General features: G+C 41.4%; 1 protein-coding gene across 13 annotated transcripts in view; it reads left to right on the top strand.

Annotated features, from left to right (window-relative positions):
• The window catches only part of NF1 (neurofibromin 1), a 242,066-nt gene that overhangs the window by 53,142 nt on the left and 175,019 nt on the right, over positions 1–13,905 (top strand). For all 13 annotated transcript variants that reach the window (XM_059669430.1, XM_059669433.1, XM_059669423.1 and 10 more), the window contains 2 exons: positions 1,641–1,831; positions 10,382–10,488. In XM_059669430.1, coding sequence (XP_059525413.1) covers positions 1,641–1,831; positions 10,382–10,488 — 298 coding nt within the window. The remainder of the gene's footprint in view (positions 1–1,640; positions 1,832–10,381; positions 10,489–13,905) is intronic.

Below are 13,905 nucleotides of genomic sequence, written 5' to 3' on the forward strand. Positions count from 1 at the left end.
GAATCTGAAAGCACTGGATTGTAATTACAGAATCGAGCATAGCACACAGTTATATAAGCTTTTGTTCTGTCATCATGCTTGGTATTATCCAAATTGTCATTGATAGATGGATACTAAAGCTGTTAGGTGAAATATTGATATGGAACAGTGTATCTGCAGGATAGCTTATCCATTGATTGATTTGTTAATTGTAAAGGAGAGATTTATTTTACAAAATAGAGATTTTGGTGTTAACACTGAAGTTATCAAACTTGGTGTCATTTACAGTGTAATCACTTGGGATTATGTACTCCTAATGTGATATAATTTGAACTGTATTACCTAAAGTGTTTAACCTGAATGATATCAGACTAGGTTCAGGTTCCACCTTACAGAAAATACAGTAATTACAATAACAAGTTGTCACATTTTGTAAGGCAACTGGCCCACTTTTTAAAAGAATGTCAATGTTATAGAAAATAAAGATGATGTATATGGAGGGAGATAGTTTTAGAATAAAGAAACTAAAGGAAGATCAACCAGAGGACTTATATCAGTGATGGCGAACCTTTTGAGCTCGGTGTGTCAGCACTTTGAAAAACCCTAACTTAACTCTGGTGCCTAGTGACATATAGAAATTTTTTGATATTTGCAACCATAGTAACACAAAGACTTATATTTTTGATATTTATTTTACATATTTAAATGCCATTTAACAAAGAAAAATCAACCAAAAAAATGAGTTCACGTGTCACCTCTGACACGTGTGTCATAGGTTCGCCATCACTGACTTATATGCATGCATATAGACCTATCCAATGGACACAGACAACAGGGGTGTGAGGGCATAAGTGGGGGGGATGAGGGGTAGTATGGGGATAAGGATACATATGTAATAACTTAATCAATAAAGAAATTTAAAAAAAAACTAAAGGAACATAATCATGTTACAATCTATGAACCTTTTTTGAAGCAATGAAAAGTCATTTTGGGGGTTGTTAGGGAAATTTGATTACAGATTGGGTGTTAGCTGATACAAGGGAATTGTTTATTTTTCCTTGATGTTATGGTTGATTGAAATTATATTGGAGAATGTCCTTATTTTTAAGAGATGCTGGAGTATGTAGGGCTGAAGTATTATGTTTGTAACTTTGAAATGGATTAACCAAAAGAAAGTTATTTGTAATAAATAATATTTATCTGTTTTGTTCAATCTACTCAAAGGCAGGTGTGATGGCCCATCCAGAAAATTATTTGGATGTTGAGACAGATGACACATTCACTCACTAAGGAACATGAATAATGTTTATTTAGAACTCACAACAAACTGAGGATTCCCAGGAGGGGGAGGACTCCTGTAGGGATTTGATAAATGGGACAGGCAGGAGTGGGTGTGGGGGGCTGAGGAAGATGGATGGATGGGGGCTGGACTTTTATTGTGATTAAAGAGGCGAGAGATGGAACCATCCTCTTTATTAGACTGACTGTATATATAGCAAACATGATGAAATATAAACAATTATTGAATCTAATTAGGTGATGAGTGTATATAAGGGTGTTAGTTATTCTATTTCAACTCATGTATTTGAAAATGTTCATAATAGAAAATATTTACATGTGAATTTAAGGAAGTTTTAGAATTGTGATTATTTCTATTTTAGCAACCAAAGGACACAATGAGATTAGATGAAACAATGCTGGTCAAACAGTTGCTGCCAGAAATCTGCCATTTTCTTCACACCTGTCGTGAGGGAAACCAACATGCAGCTGAACTTCGGAATTCTGCCTCTGGAGTTTTATTTTCTCTCAGCTGCAACAACTTCAATGCAGTCTTTAGTCGCATTTCTACCAGGTTAGTGTGTAAATCTACATAGGACTATTGTAAGTAATACACATTTTAGAAGTTTTTCTTATCGTCTGCATAAAAATTAAAAGTTGACAGAAATGAGTTTGACCTCAGCTTTTGTAGAAATTTTATGCATTGATTTCTTTGAAATTTTTATTACTGTGATAGTGGTGTGTACAATTAAATATGAGTACTGTTGCAAAAATCAAAAGTCTAAATTTTAGGAAATGTTACCCATGACCACGCTTTTTTTTCCCTTTGAACACTAGGAATGAATTTTTGACTTTTTAACATATTATTTCTTCAAATGAAATTAACCAGATAGAATAATTGATGAGTAGTCAGAATTCTAATGATCTCACAGCTCTACTCCTTATCACAAGAGCCTAAGTTATAAAACAAACAAACAAACAAACCCCTAAACCAAAATGTCTCAAAAATATGGAAGCACAAGGAAGAGAATAATTGTCAAGTAGAAACCTCCAGAAAGTGGTCTGTGTTTTAACTTTACAAACTGCAGAAATTCCCATTTGTTGAGCATTTGCAGAATGCTGTTTTAGCCTCATAGTATCTTTGAAATGTATGTGGTAACTCCTCATTTTACAGGTAAGCAAACTAATACCCAAAGAAGTTATCAAGGCAATTTGCCAAAATGGAGGACCCATTATTTCTAAGATGGACTGGCATCAGAGTCTATTAGTGTTATTATACCAGGTTTGCTACTTCTGTTTTAACCACATTTTAATGATATTTCTTTTGTAATATATATTGCTTTGCTTTAAAATTGTATGATAAAATCATCATGTGATCATTAGTTGTTATATCCTGCAGATAGAGAAATTGGTATACATGGTGCAAAATGGAATTGAATTATAATTGACAGTAGCCAATAACTCTGGAACTTGCTTTCATGCATATGATTTATCTTTCTCATGCAAGTGGAGTCGAGTGGATCCTTAATTATGACCCAGTAGGAAGTATAGCATGAATCACTTTATGATTCAGTGAATCTCACCTAATAAAGAGGGAATGTGCAAATTAACCATCACACCGTAACTGTCAAGATGGCTGTGCCCACAGTGGAGGCAGGGATTCTGTAACATAAGATGGCTGCACCCACAGTGGAGGCCGAGTTCCTGTAAAGAACCTTAATGAGAAATCAGCAGGGACCTGAGGCTGCGCCCTCCTCCTCCCACCCGCCTGGTAGGGCTTGACAGGGGACCTCAGGCTGAGCCCCCCACCCAGCATGGCTTGATGGGGGACCTCAGGGTGCACCCCTCCACCTGGCAGGGCTTGACGGGGGACCTCAGGCCATGCCCCCTGCCCAGCATGGCTTGATGGAGGACCTCAAGGCACACCCCCCACCCCGGCCTGGGCCGGGGGACCTCAGGCCACGCCCCCGCCCCAGCGCTGGGCCGGGGGACCTGAGGCTGTGCCCCCCACCCTGTGGGGCTTGACAGGTGCCCTGAGGCTGCACCTCCCATCTGGCGCCAGGCCAGGGGACCTGAGGCTGCGCCCCCCCACCTGGCGGGGCTTGACAAGGGTGGGGCTGGCCAGGTCTGGATCTCGCCCAATGGGGGTGAGGCTGGCTGGGTCTGGATTTCGCGTGATTTTGAGGTACCGTGGGTGTGCGGGCACTTGACCTGTAGCGCACCCCAGACTCTGACAGGAGGAAGATTTTCATACACATTTTACTAATTTTCTTTCATCTCTGACACTTCTATTATGGAGAAAGGGAAAATAGCAATATTAAAATATTTCCTTTTATTAATCCCCCTTTAATGTGCACGAATTTCATGCACTGGGCCACTCGTCACAGAATAATGCTGAATAGAGAAAACAATCTTCTTTGCTTATTGGTACCTGCATCTTTTGACAAGTCTATGTTGTGTGAATAGTGGACTTCCATCAGTCAGAGGTATTTATTCTTCTGTAGTTTTCTAATAGGTGTGAATGAGAACATTCATCATAATTGAGAATTTGTGCCGTGGTACTTTGGGAGAATTGGCTAACTTTAAAATCCTGTAATTTTTTAAATAAAAAATGGCATTTCTATGATCATGATGCTAGACAATATTCTTTTATCTGCTCACAGAATTCCCAGTGCAAAGAAACTAAAATGTTATTTAATGGTACAGTATAATTGATGATGTTTGGTAATCCTATCTAATAAAAGAGAAAAATGGTAATTGGCGTACGACGATACCCTTTTCATTGGCTAATCAGGGCTATATGCAAATTAACTGCCAACTATGATTGGCAGTTAACTGTCAACTAAGATTGGCAGTTAACTGCCAACAAGATGGCGGTTAATTTGCATATGTAGGCACAATGCAGGGAGGCAAAAAGGAAAGCAGGAAGAAGCCCCCGGCCACTGACAGTGATCGGAAACCCAGGGGGGAGCTAAGAGCTGGGGGGCAGGGCAAAGGCGGCCCTGGGGCCGCCTTTGCCCTGCCCCCCAGCCATGATCGGAGAATCAGGTGCCTTTGCCGCCCTGGCCAGTGATAGCAGGAAGTAGGGGTGGAGCCAGCGAGGGGAGCTGGGCACGGTCGAAGCTGGCAGTCCCCGGAGCTAGGGGTCCCTTGCCTGGGCCTAAAGCGAAGCCCACGATTGCGGGGCCGCTGCAGCTGCGGGTCCCCGCTGCCCAGGCCGGACGCCTAGGCCAGAGGCGTTAGGCCTGGGCAGGGGCGGAGCCTGCAACCGCGGGGAGCTGGGGGTCCCCTGCCCAGGCCTGACACCTCTGTCGGAGGCCTCAGGCCTGGTCAAGGGGCTGATCCGGTGATTGGTGATCGGAGGGTGATGAGGGTCAACTCCTCTGGCCGAGGCATCAGGCCTGGGCGGGGGGCGGAGCCGGGGATTGGGGGGATATGATGGTCCCCTTGCCCAGGCCTGAAGCCTGGGTCAGAGGCGTCAGGCTTGGGCGGGGGGTGGAGCAAGCGATCAGAGGGAGATGGGGGTCCCCTGACCAGGCATGATTCCTGGGCCAGAGGCCTCAGGCCTGGGTGGGGGCCAGAGCCAGTGATCAGGGGGAGATGGGGGTCCCCTGTCCAAGCCTGACACCTCTGGCGGAGGTGTCAGGCCTGGGCAAGGGGCCGATCAGGCGATCGGAGGGTGATGGGGGTCAACGCCTGAGGGCTCCCAGTATGTGAGAGGGGGCAGGCTGGGCTGAGGGACACTCCCCCACACACACACCCAGTGCACGAATTTCGTGCACCGGGCCCCTAGTGTTTATATAATATACAATGTCTTCATGAAATCTTTTGAGTGATGACATTTCATATTCTGGGGAATCATACACTGGTTGAAGCAGGAAGTTAACAAACACCTACGGAATCGGAGGTGCAAAAAAAAAGAAATTCCTTTTTTTCTTAGGTGACTATTAGTCCAGCCTTACTATATGAAATAATCTTACATTGAAGGTAGAAAATGATCAAAAGAATACAATGTCTTTTGTCTATCCAAGCATGATTTGTTTGTAAAACAACAAAAGTATAGATTTTTACACTGATGTAAAAATTCACTTAAGTCTAAATAAAAGAGGTTAAAGTTTTCTTTTTTCAATAACAACTACAGACATCAGCTTTTGAAAAGATGGTATTGCTAATGTATTGAATTGTGCTTTTTAATGAGGCATACCCATTATTTCAATTAATATAAAAAGTGTATGCAGTAGAATGGAATTACTAATTTTTATATCTGAAGAGAGAGATATGGTAAAGAACAACAAATACTGCATGATCTTATTCATAATATTAACTCAAATTGTAACCATTTAGTTTAAAACTGATATTAATCATCACACTAAACCTTAGTTGAAAATGAAATTAATCTCACTTCTTCCTTCTCAAATCCTTTCATTGCTTTAGCCTACAGATGTATAGCTAACATTAAAATTAGTCTATGCACTAACACTAAAGTTCTTCATCTCATCAGGGTAAGAAAAGCTGAGCAGTTCATCACACTGGAAATCAGAAGGTCCTCATTACTGATTAACATGCTAAAAATTCCACAGCTGATGCAAAGTGCCTAGAAATATGGAATATGGCTCCTTAGGAAACACAACTAAATAAATTTGAAAAGCTGGCTCTTGTGGTTGTTTGTGAAAAATGGAAGAAAAATTTAACTCCTTTTAATAGTTAGTTCCATAGGAAGGGATATTTTGTGAAGTTTAAACATCATTTCTGAAGCAGATAAATAGAATAAAGAGTAGTTTGAGCAAAAGAAATGAAGTAGAAGAACCTGCCACTACAACATCTAGAAAGGCCAGGTAAACTGAATAACAACAGAATGGTATTTAAAATACATAGTAATTAAGTGAAACAAACACCACCCACCAACCCCATCCACCCAGAAATGAAAACCAGAGATGGTTTTGAAGCTTGACCTGGCCTTGCAACAAAAGAAGGGTGAAGATGGTTAGGTTTTTACTCTCTCCTTAACCTAAGGATATGGGGCTAATATCCAAATGGAACTGGATACAAAGCCTGTAACCTAATAATGCAGGGAGTAGAACTGGGGTCTTGTATAAAATGTGACTAGAAAGAGCTATGCACTCCTTAAAAAAAGAGAGCACGAGAACAAGGAATGAAGGGAGAATGCGAGGGAGGAAGGAAAGAAGGAAAAGAAGGAGAGAGAGAGGGGAAGGAATGGAGGGAGGAAGGGGAAAAAGAACTAGAAGTTCATTTGCTCTGCCTAAGCTTAGGGTAGGGGGAAAGTTGCCTAGGGCCATTACCTTATGAGTTTGAGGTCCACATTTATACTACCCAGACAATCTGGGTCTGAGAAGTTATAAAAAAGTACATGTCCAGAGCTGAGCCCATGGCAAAAGCAAATGCAAAACCATCACTAGGACACTTCCACAGCCCCAAGCTTTAAGAAATCCCCAAAGAAAATACTGACTGCACTAGAGATGAATTTGCAATCAAAGTTTACAAAATAGAGAGTTAACAATCCACTATGAATAAGAGTTGGCATATGCAAATATATGAGCTCATTTAATAATCTTAAAGAAAATATAAAGTAATGTTTTAAATTATTGGAGACATATGAGAAGAAATTTAAAACTATTAAAAAGAATAAGAAGCTATAAAAAACCCCAGCAGATTTGTAAAAACAAAACCAAACCAAAAAAACAAAAACTAATAGAACTTTTAAAGTCATTGAGCCTTTGCTACTGTTGTTATGTCAAATTAGATGTTCCACAGGGGCCCTCCCATTATGAAAACAATTAGGTTGAGTGCAGTTGTACAGTTATTCTGTGGAAAAAGCAGCTAATCCTTTACATAAGAGAGTACTCTAAGCCATAGCATATGGCATATTTCAGCAGTATAATGAAGTTATCTTAAGATCTGTAGCTCATATTCCCTTTAAGAAAAGCAAAGATCAGGAATATCAAAAGCTAGCTAATGTTAATTCTAAAAGAAAAGCATCTCTACACAGGTAGAATGGTCCAACACAACCAATTTTCATGATGTTGATTCATCTACTATATCCTATCTAATAAAAGAGAAACATGGTAGTTAGCGTACGACCGCTACCCTTCCCATTGGCTAATCAGGGTGATATGCAAATTAACTGCCAGCCAAGATGGCGGCGGGCAGCCAGGCAGCTTGAAACTAACATGAGGCTTGCTTGCTTCAGTGACGGAGGAAACCAACATTCCCCGCCTGCCTTGCCGGCCTCTGAGCCTGCAGTTTGAAACATTGTAATAAATATAGAAGCTAAACAAAACCCCAGAAACCTGCTTTCAGCGAGCCAGGATCTCAGAGCTGGAGTTATACATTGTTTCGATTATAGAACCCAAACAAACCAGATACCTGTTTTCAGCAGCAGAGGCCTCAGAGCTGGAGCCAGAGCTAAAGCTGGCCCAGAATAAAAAAAAAAGAAAAAAAGGAGCAGTTGGGAGCTTCAGTCACCTGCGAGCCTGAAAACAGCCCTCAGCCCCTCACCCAGACTGGCCAGGCACCCCAGTGGGGACCCTCACCCTGAAGGGTGTGTGACCAGCTGCAAACAGCCATCATCCCCTCACCCAGACTGGCCAGGCACCCCAGTGGGGACCCCCACCCTGAAGGGTGTGTGACCAGCTGCAAACAGCCATCATCCCCTCACCCAGACTGGCCAGGCACCCCAGTGGGGACCCCCACCCTGATCCAGGACACCCTTCAGGGCAAACCAGCCAGCCCCACCCATGCACCAGGCCTCTATCCTATATAGTAAAAGGGTAATATGCCTCCCAGCACCGGGATCAGTGGAGCCGCAAGGCCTCCCAGCACCGGGATCAGCGGAGCCGACAGGCCTCCCAGCACCGGGATCAGCGTGACAGGGGGCAGCGCCCAAACCCCCTGATCGCCCTGTGGCTCTGTGTGTGACAGGGGGCGGGGCCACAACCTCCCTATCCGCCCTGCTCTGTTCGTGACAGGGGAAGGCGCCCCAAGCTCCTGATCAGCCCTGCTCTGTGCCTGATACGGGGGAGCTCCCCAACCCCCTGATTGCCCTGCGGCTCTGTGTGTGACACGGTAAGGCTCCCCAACCCCCTGATCGGCCCTGCTCTGTGTGTGACAGGGTAGAGCCATAACCTCCCCATTGAACCTTCCCTGAGTGTGAGAGTGGCGGCGCCCCAACCCCCTGATCGGCCCTGCTCTGTGGGTGATAGAGGACAGCGCCCCAACCCCCTGATCCGCCTTGCTCTGTGGGTGATAGAGGGTGGCGCCCCAACCCCCCTTCTCCCATGGGCCCTGCTCTGTGTGTGATGGGGTAGAGCCATATCCTCCCCATCGGCCCTGCCCTGAGTGTGACAGTGGCGGTGCCCCAACCCCCTGATCGGCCCTGCTCTGTGGGTGATAGAGGGCGGCGCCCCAACCCCCTGATCCGCCCTGCTCTGTGTGTGACAGGGGGCGGTGCCCCAACTCCCCTATTGGCCCTACTCTGTGAGTGACGGGGGAGCTCCTCAACCCCCTGATGGGCCCTGCTCTGTGCGTGACAGGGGGGAGCTCCCCAACCCCCTGATCGACCCTGCTCTATGCGTGACAGGGGGCAGCGCCCCAAACCCCTGATTGGCCCTGCTCTCTGCGTTTCGGGGTGGTGCCGCAACCTCCCCATCGACCCTGCCTTGAGTGTGACAGGGGGCGGTGCCCCAACCGCCCAATCGGCCCTACCCTGAGTGTGACTGAGGGTGGCATTGCAACCTCCCAATCCGCCCTGCTCTGTGAATGACAAGGCGCGGCGCCCCAACTCCCCAATCGGCCCTGCTCTGAGCCTGATCAGGGGCTGCGCCTAGGGATTGGGCCTGCCCTCTGCCACCCGGGAGCAGGCCTAAGCCAGCAGGGCGTTATCTCCTGAGGGGTCCCAGACTGCGAGAGGGCACAGGCCGGGCTGAGGGACCCCCCTCCCCCCCCCCCCCCGAGTGCACCAATTTTTGTGCACCGGGCCTCTAGTATAAGATATAAAATGAGTCTTTAGAAAGAACTGACATTCTAGATACTTGCATATTTTAAGTTACCTATTGCTATGCAGCAATGTCATAAGGTATCTCTAAATTAAACCATGAGAATGGTATTTTAGGTGAGTGGTCATCAGCTTTTATTTCTGGCACAAGCTAATGAAGTTTACAAATGCAGTTGTCTGAAACATGTATTTCATAGGTCCCAGAGCACTCTGTCCCCTGAAAGATAAGAAACTGGCTTATTCTGGAAACACTTTTATTATGGAATCAGTGAACTAGATTCAGGAAATACACAAAAGTTATCTATTTTTACATGTGTAAATGCAACAAAATCCTATAAAACAAAGCCTCTGGTGACTAAAAAATTTCTAGAGTTTTCAAAGATGGCACAGAGCAGATGGGACAGAACCGACAGCATGGGATTTCATCATGCTTCACAGAACATCATGCACTTTAATGCTTATGAATTGTTCATTTCTGGAATTTTTATTTAATATTTTTGGAGTGTGGTTGACCTTGAGTAACTGAACCCCCAGAAAGTGAAACCTCTGATAAGGGGGGACTACTGTACCACTCATGCTTCTGAAAGACGTTAATAAAATTTCATATTTTACTTATAATTTGAAATTTAAAAACTTTTTATCATAGAACAAAATTAAAAATGCACATAGCAGAGAGAAGAGTATTTTATTTTATTTTTGGGGGGTTCCCTGACTGGGAATCGAACCCCGACGCTTTAGCCTGCGGGCCAGTGCTCTATCCATTGAGCCAAACTGGTTAGGGTGAGAAGAGTATTTTAAATACCCATGTATCTCTTACTGTGCTTCAACAGTTATTAGTATGTTATGATTTAAAAAAAAAATAAAAAATTGTACACATGTAAAGTATCATTTGATAACCATATACATAGTGAAGTTTACTGGATTATCATGGTTTCTTTTATCCTATTCCCTAAATTATCTTTCTTAGATTTTCATAAATATTTATTCTTTGATTTTTTATATTTGTATTTTCTCTTATAACTCATCATTGAGGTGAGAAAAATCTGTTGAATTCAGAATTTTTGACTATCCTAAGACTTAAATTGATAAATTATTTTTGGTTTTTACTTTCAGGTTACAGGAATTGACTGTTTGTTCGGAAGACAATGTTGATGTTCATGATATAGAATTGTTACAGTATATCAATGTGGATTGTGCGAAATTAAAACGACTCCTGAAGGGTAAGTTTAAATGTATGATATAGCTGCGATTAATCACTGTGGGTGAAAAACCAGTATTTTGAATGTACTAGTTGTGTTGAGCTACAACATCAAAGTGGATTTTATAATGCAAATGTCCCTGAGAAATGGATAATGATACTTATGGTTCAGTAATTTTTGAAACTTTGAAAACCATACAATAGAGAAAATTAGTATCTTAAATCTTGGCAATGGAAAGATTTGTTTAACTACAATTTTTGCTTTTAATAAAGAGTATATAAGGGTGCTGTTATTTAATACTTTTAGAATTTTATCTCTTAAGGATAGCTATAGGTTTCAGAAGTTCCTGTTTAGCTTTTGTAGAGCTAAAAGCAGATAGCTTAGCAGGATAACAAAGTTTTATTTCAGAAGCTGAAGAACCAGAAGTATGTGATCTTATGATGAGAAGAGGAATTGAGTCGGGAATCTTATTTCTAACATTTTTGTTTTCAGGTCCGTTATTTACTTAACTGACTTTGCATTATTACAAAGTCTCTTACGCTTTCAGTGCTTAGTTTTACTTCCTTTTAGAACATGTCAATAGTAGTCCCATGTGGGGATATTATAATTCTTGATTGTCATTTTAAATCTTTGGAAAGTGCTTTTATGATGATGTTGATTGAAATAAACTATCAGAAAGAATTGAATTTTTTTGGTAAGTTGGGAAGTGTTGATATAAATCAGTGGGCATTATTAATGGGCATATATACATTGAGTATAAATACTTAAATTCATTTCACACAAAAATATTTTTTTAGTTTTATTTAACTTAAATGTGAAATCTTATGATTCACACTACTTTTTATTTTATTTTGTATATTGATTAAGGAATTGTCAATATTTTTTACAGTCTGACCTAAAAGGAGACTTAGTTACATTAACTTTGAAAACCTCAATAGTTCTGCAGTGTAATTTTCAAAATATGTTGTGTAGTTTTCTTACCATTTGCTTAAACTCAATAACTGGTTCATCAGAGATGTGAAAAGGCTATACCTACTTGGATGAATATTATAAGGCTGTGTTCCATCTCCATTACCCTTGTTCAGAATTTATGATTTTAGATAATTAACATTATAAAACCAAGCAACAATTAAATCACTTTTCAGTGACATTAATAAAGGGGAAAATGAATTTATTTATTTATTTATGTTAAAATATATTTTTATTGATTTCGGAGAGGAAGGGAGGGGGGAGAGAGAGAGAAACATCAGTGATGAGAGAGAATCATCAATCGGCTGCCTCCTGCATGCCCCACACTGGGGATGAGCTCGCAAGCCAGGAATGTGCCCTGACCAGGAACCGAACTGTGACCTGTTCAATTTAAAGAATTTCTTCCAGGTCTCTATTCTGAGGAAGAAATACCGAGACATTGAGTGACTTTGAGGAATCCAGCCAAGTGGGGGAGGGGAAGCGAGAAGGGACTGGGGTCAAGCTGCTCTCTCTTCCCAGTGCAGATCCGCTCAGCCGCGGGGCCAGATTATGCCAAGTAGCCAAATAAACTTACATGAACAGAATGACACAAAAACAAACAAAAAAGGCCAATGAGAACTGGACTCCTGGCTCCTGGGACTGCACAGGACTGCTCCAAACTCACCTCACTGGCTGCCATGTCCCAAGACTAGGTTGTGTACAGTTTAATTATGGAACATTAAATAATTATTTTTGAAATGATTGCTATGCAGGGTTAAACTTTTTTAAAGATCAAAACTATTAAAAACCAGAGTTCTTTCTTTAAAAAAACCCCACAAAATCTCTCTGGGCTTCGGGGGCTGTGGCCCCGATGGAAGACTTGGGCACCTTGAAGGAGCAGCACCGGGAGCAGAAGCTATTTCCACAGTTACTGCAGCTCAACCACTGAGCCACGCAAGTCAGGCAGAAAAGAATTATTTTAGCTATTACATCAAGATATGGATAATTGCTTAGCAATTATTTTAGATTACAGTGAACCACCACTCAATTCATAGTTGAAATTTCAAGATTTTAGTATCATTAAACATTGAGAAGTGAAGGAAGTGAATGATAAAATTTAGAGACTTCTATGTTTAAAATTGAAGAAATATAAACGGGGTTTTATGATTTTTCTTAACTGTTCAGAAACATTTTGGAAATAAATCTAGTCCAGGTTGTTAATGAATAGGTATTTGTTTAAAATCTCAGTTTTCTTAGAAATGTGTAATCCGTAACAATTAATTGAGATGGTTCTCTATGCCCAAGTAAAAAGAAACTAAATGTGTGAATAAACGACTGTTTTTATTGTGGTAAGTTATTCCCATCGAATCCTGCTCCCCATGAACATAAATTTAGATTCTATGCTGATAAATATGTCATCAATAAAAGAAATATTAAAATGGCCATCAAAGGATAGCGCAAGGTTACAATGGTAAAAGGAATAGAAACTTTCCATAATATGAATAGTAAAAGAATTAATGTGTTTTAAATTCTGTTCAACAGTATATGTTGAGAAACTGTGGAAGAAACCATGCTAATTGTTGGGCTTACAATGATTAATAAAATACTTCATCTGTCCCTACAGAGCTTATATGGCCTGGTTAATGAGACAAATACATAATTATCAAATTATTTGCAAAGCAATGTGGCAAACTCAAATAGGATGAGCATAAAGTAAGAGAAGAAATATACATTTGTTTGTGGGTAAGAAATGTTAAGAGGAAAAGAGCAAGATATGGAGGTATAAGAGTAGGTCAGATTACATTAATAAAAATGTAGTAATTGTTCATTTTCAGTATGTGCCACACATCATGCTATGTAGTTTACATGCTTTTTATCATCAGTCCTTACAGTAATCCTGGGAAGCTGGTAGTAGTATTATCATCCTTTATGTAGCTGAGGAAATTGAGTGTTAGGAGGTAACATTTCAGAGGTCATAGAGCTAGTGAATGGCAGGGTAAAAATACAAATCACATCTGCCCATCTCTAGGACCAAAGTACTTAACTCCTACACTACTGTGCTTGTGGCTTATGAGGCTTTAATTTAGTGGCCATGGGAAGTGATGAAAAGGCTTTAAGGTGGGATTAGTATTTTATTTTAGATATTTCATTTTGCTTCAAATTTGCCGGATGGTTTGATGGAAGGTTACATGAAATTCTGGGACTAGTTTGTGTAGTAATGTGAGTGAAAAATAATGAGGGTAGTGGAGGTCTGGATAGAATGGGGTAGTATGGGGACCAATTTGGTATGGTATTTAAGAAGTAGAATATATAGCATTTGAATAGAATACATCACATAGCATTTGGTGATTAATTTAGATTATGAAGTTAAGTATTACAGAGCAAACTGGTTAAAGCAGGGAAGGAAAGGAAGGGTGGGTAGCAGAGAAGGTGGTCAGGAAAATGATAAATTCAGCTTTAGATTATTGAGTTTGAGGTATTAGTAGGATG

Source organism: Myotis daubentonii, chromosome 16, assembly GCF_963259705.1.
Source record: "Myotis daubentonii chromosome 16, mMyoDau2.1, whole genome shotgun sequence".
NCBI lineage: Eukaryota > Metazoa > Chordata > Mammalia > Chiroptera > Vespertilionidae > Myotis > Myotis daubentonii.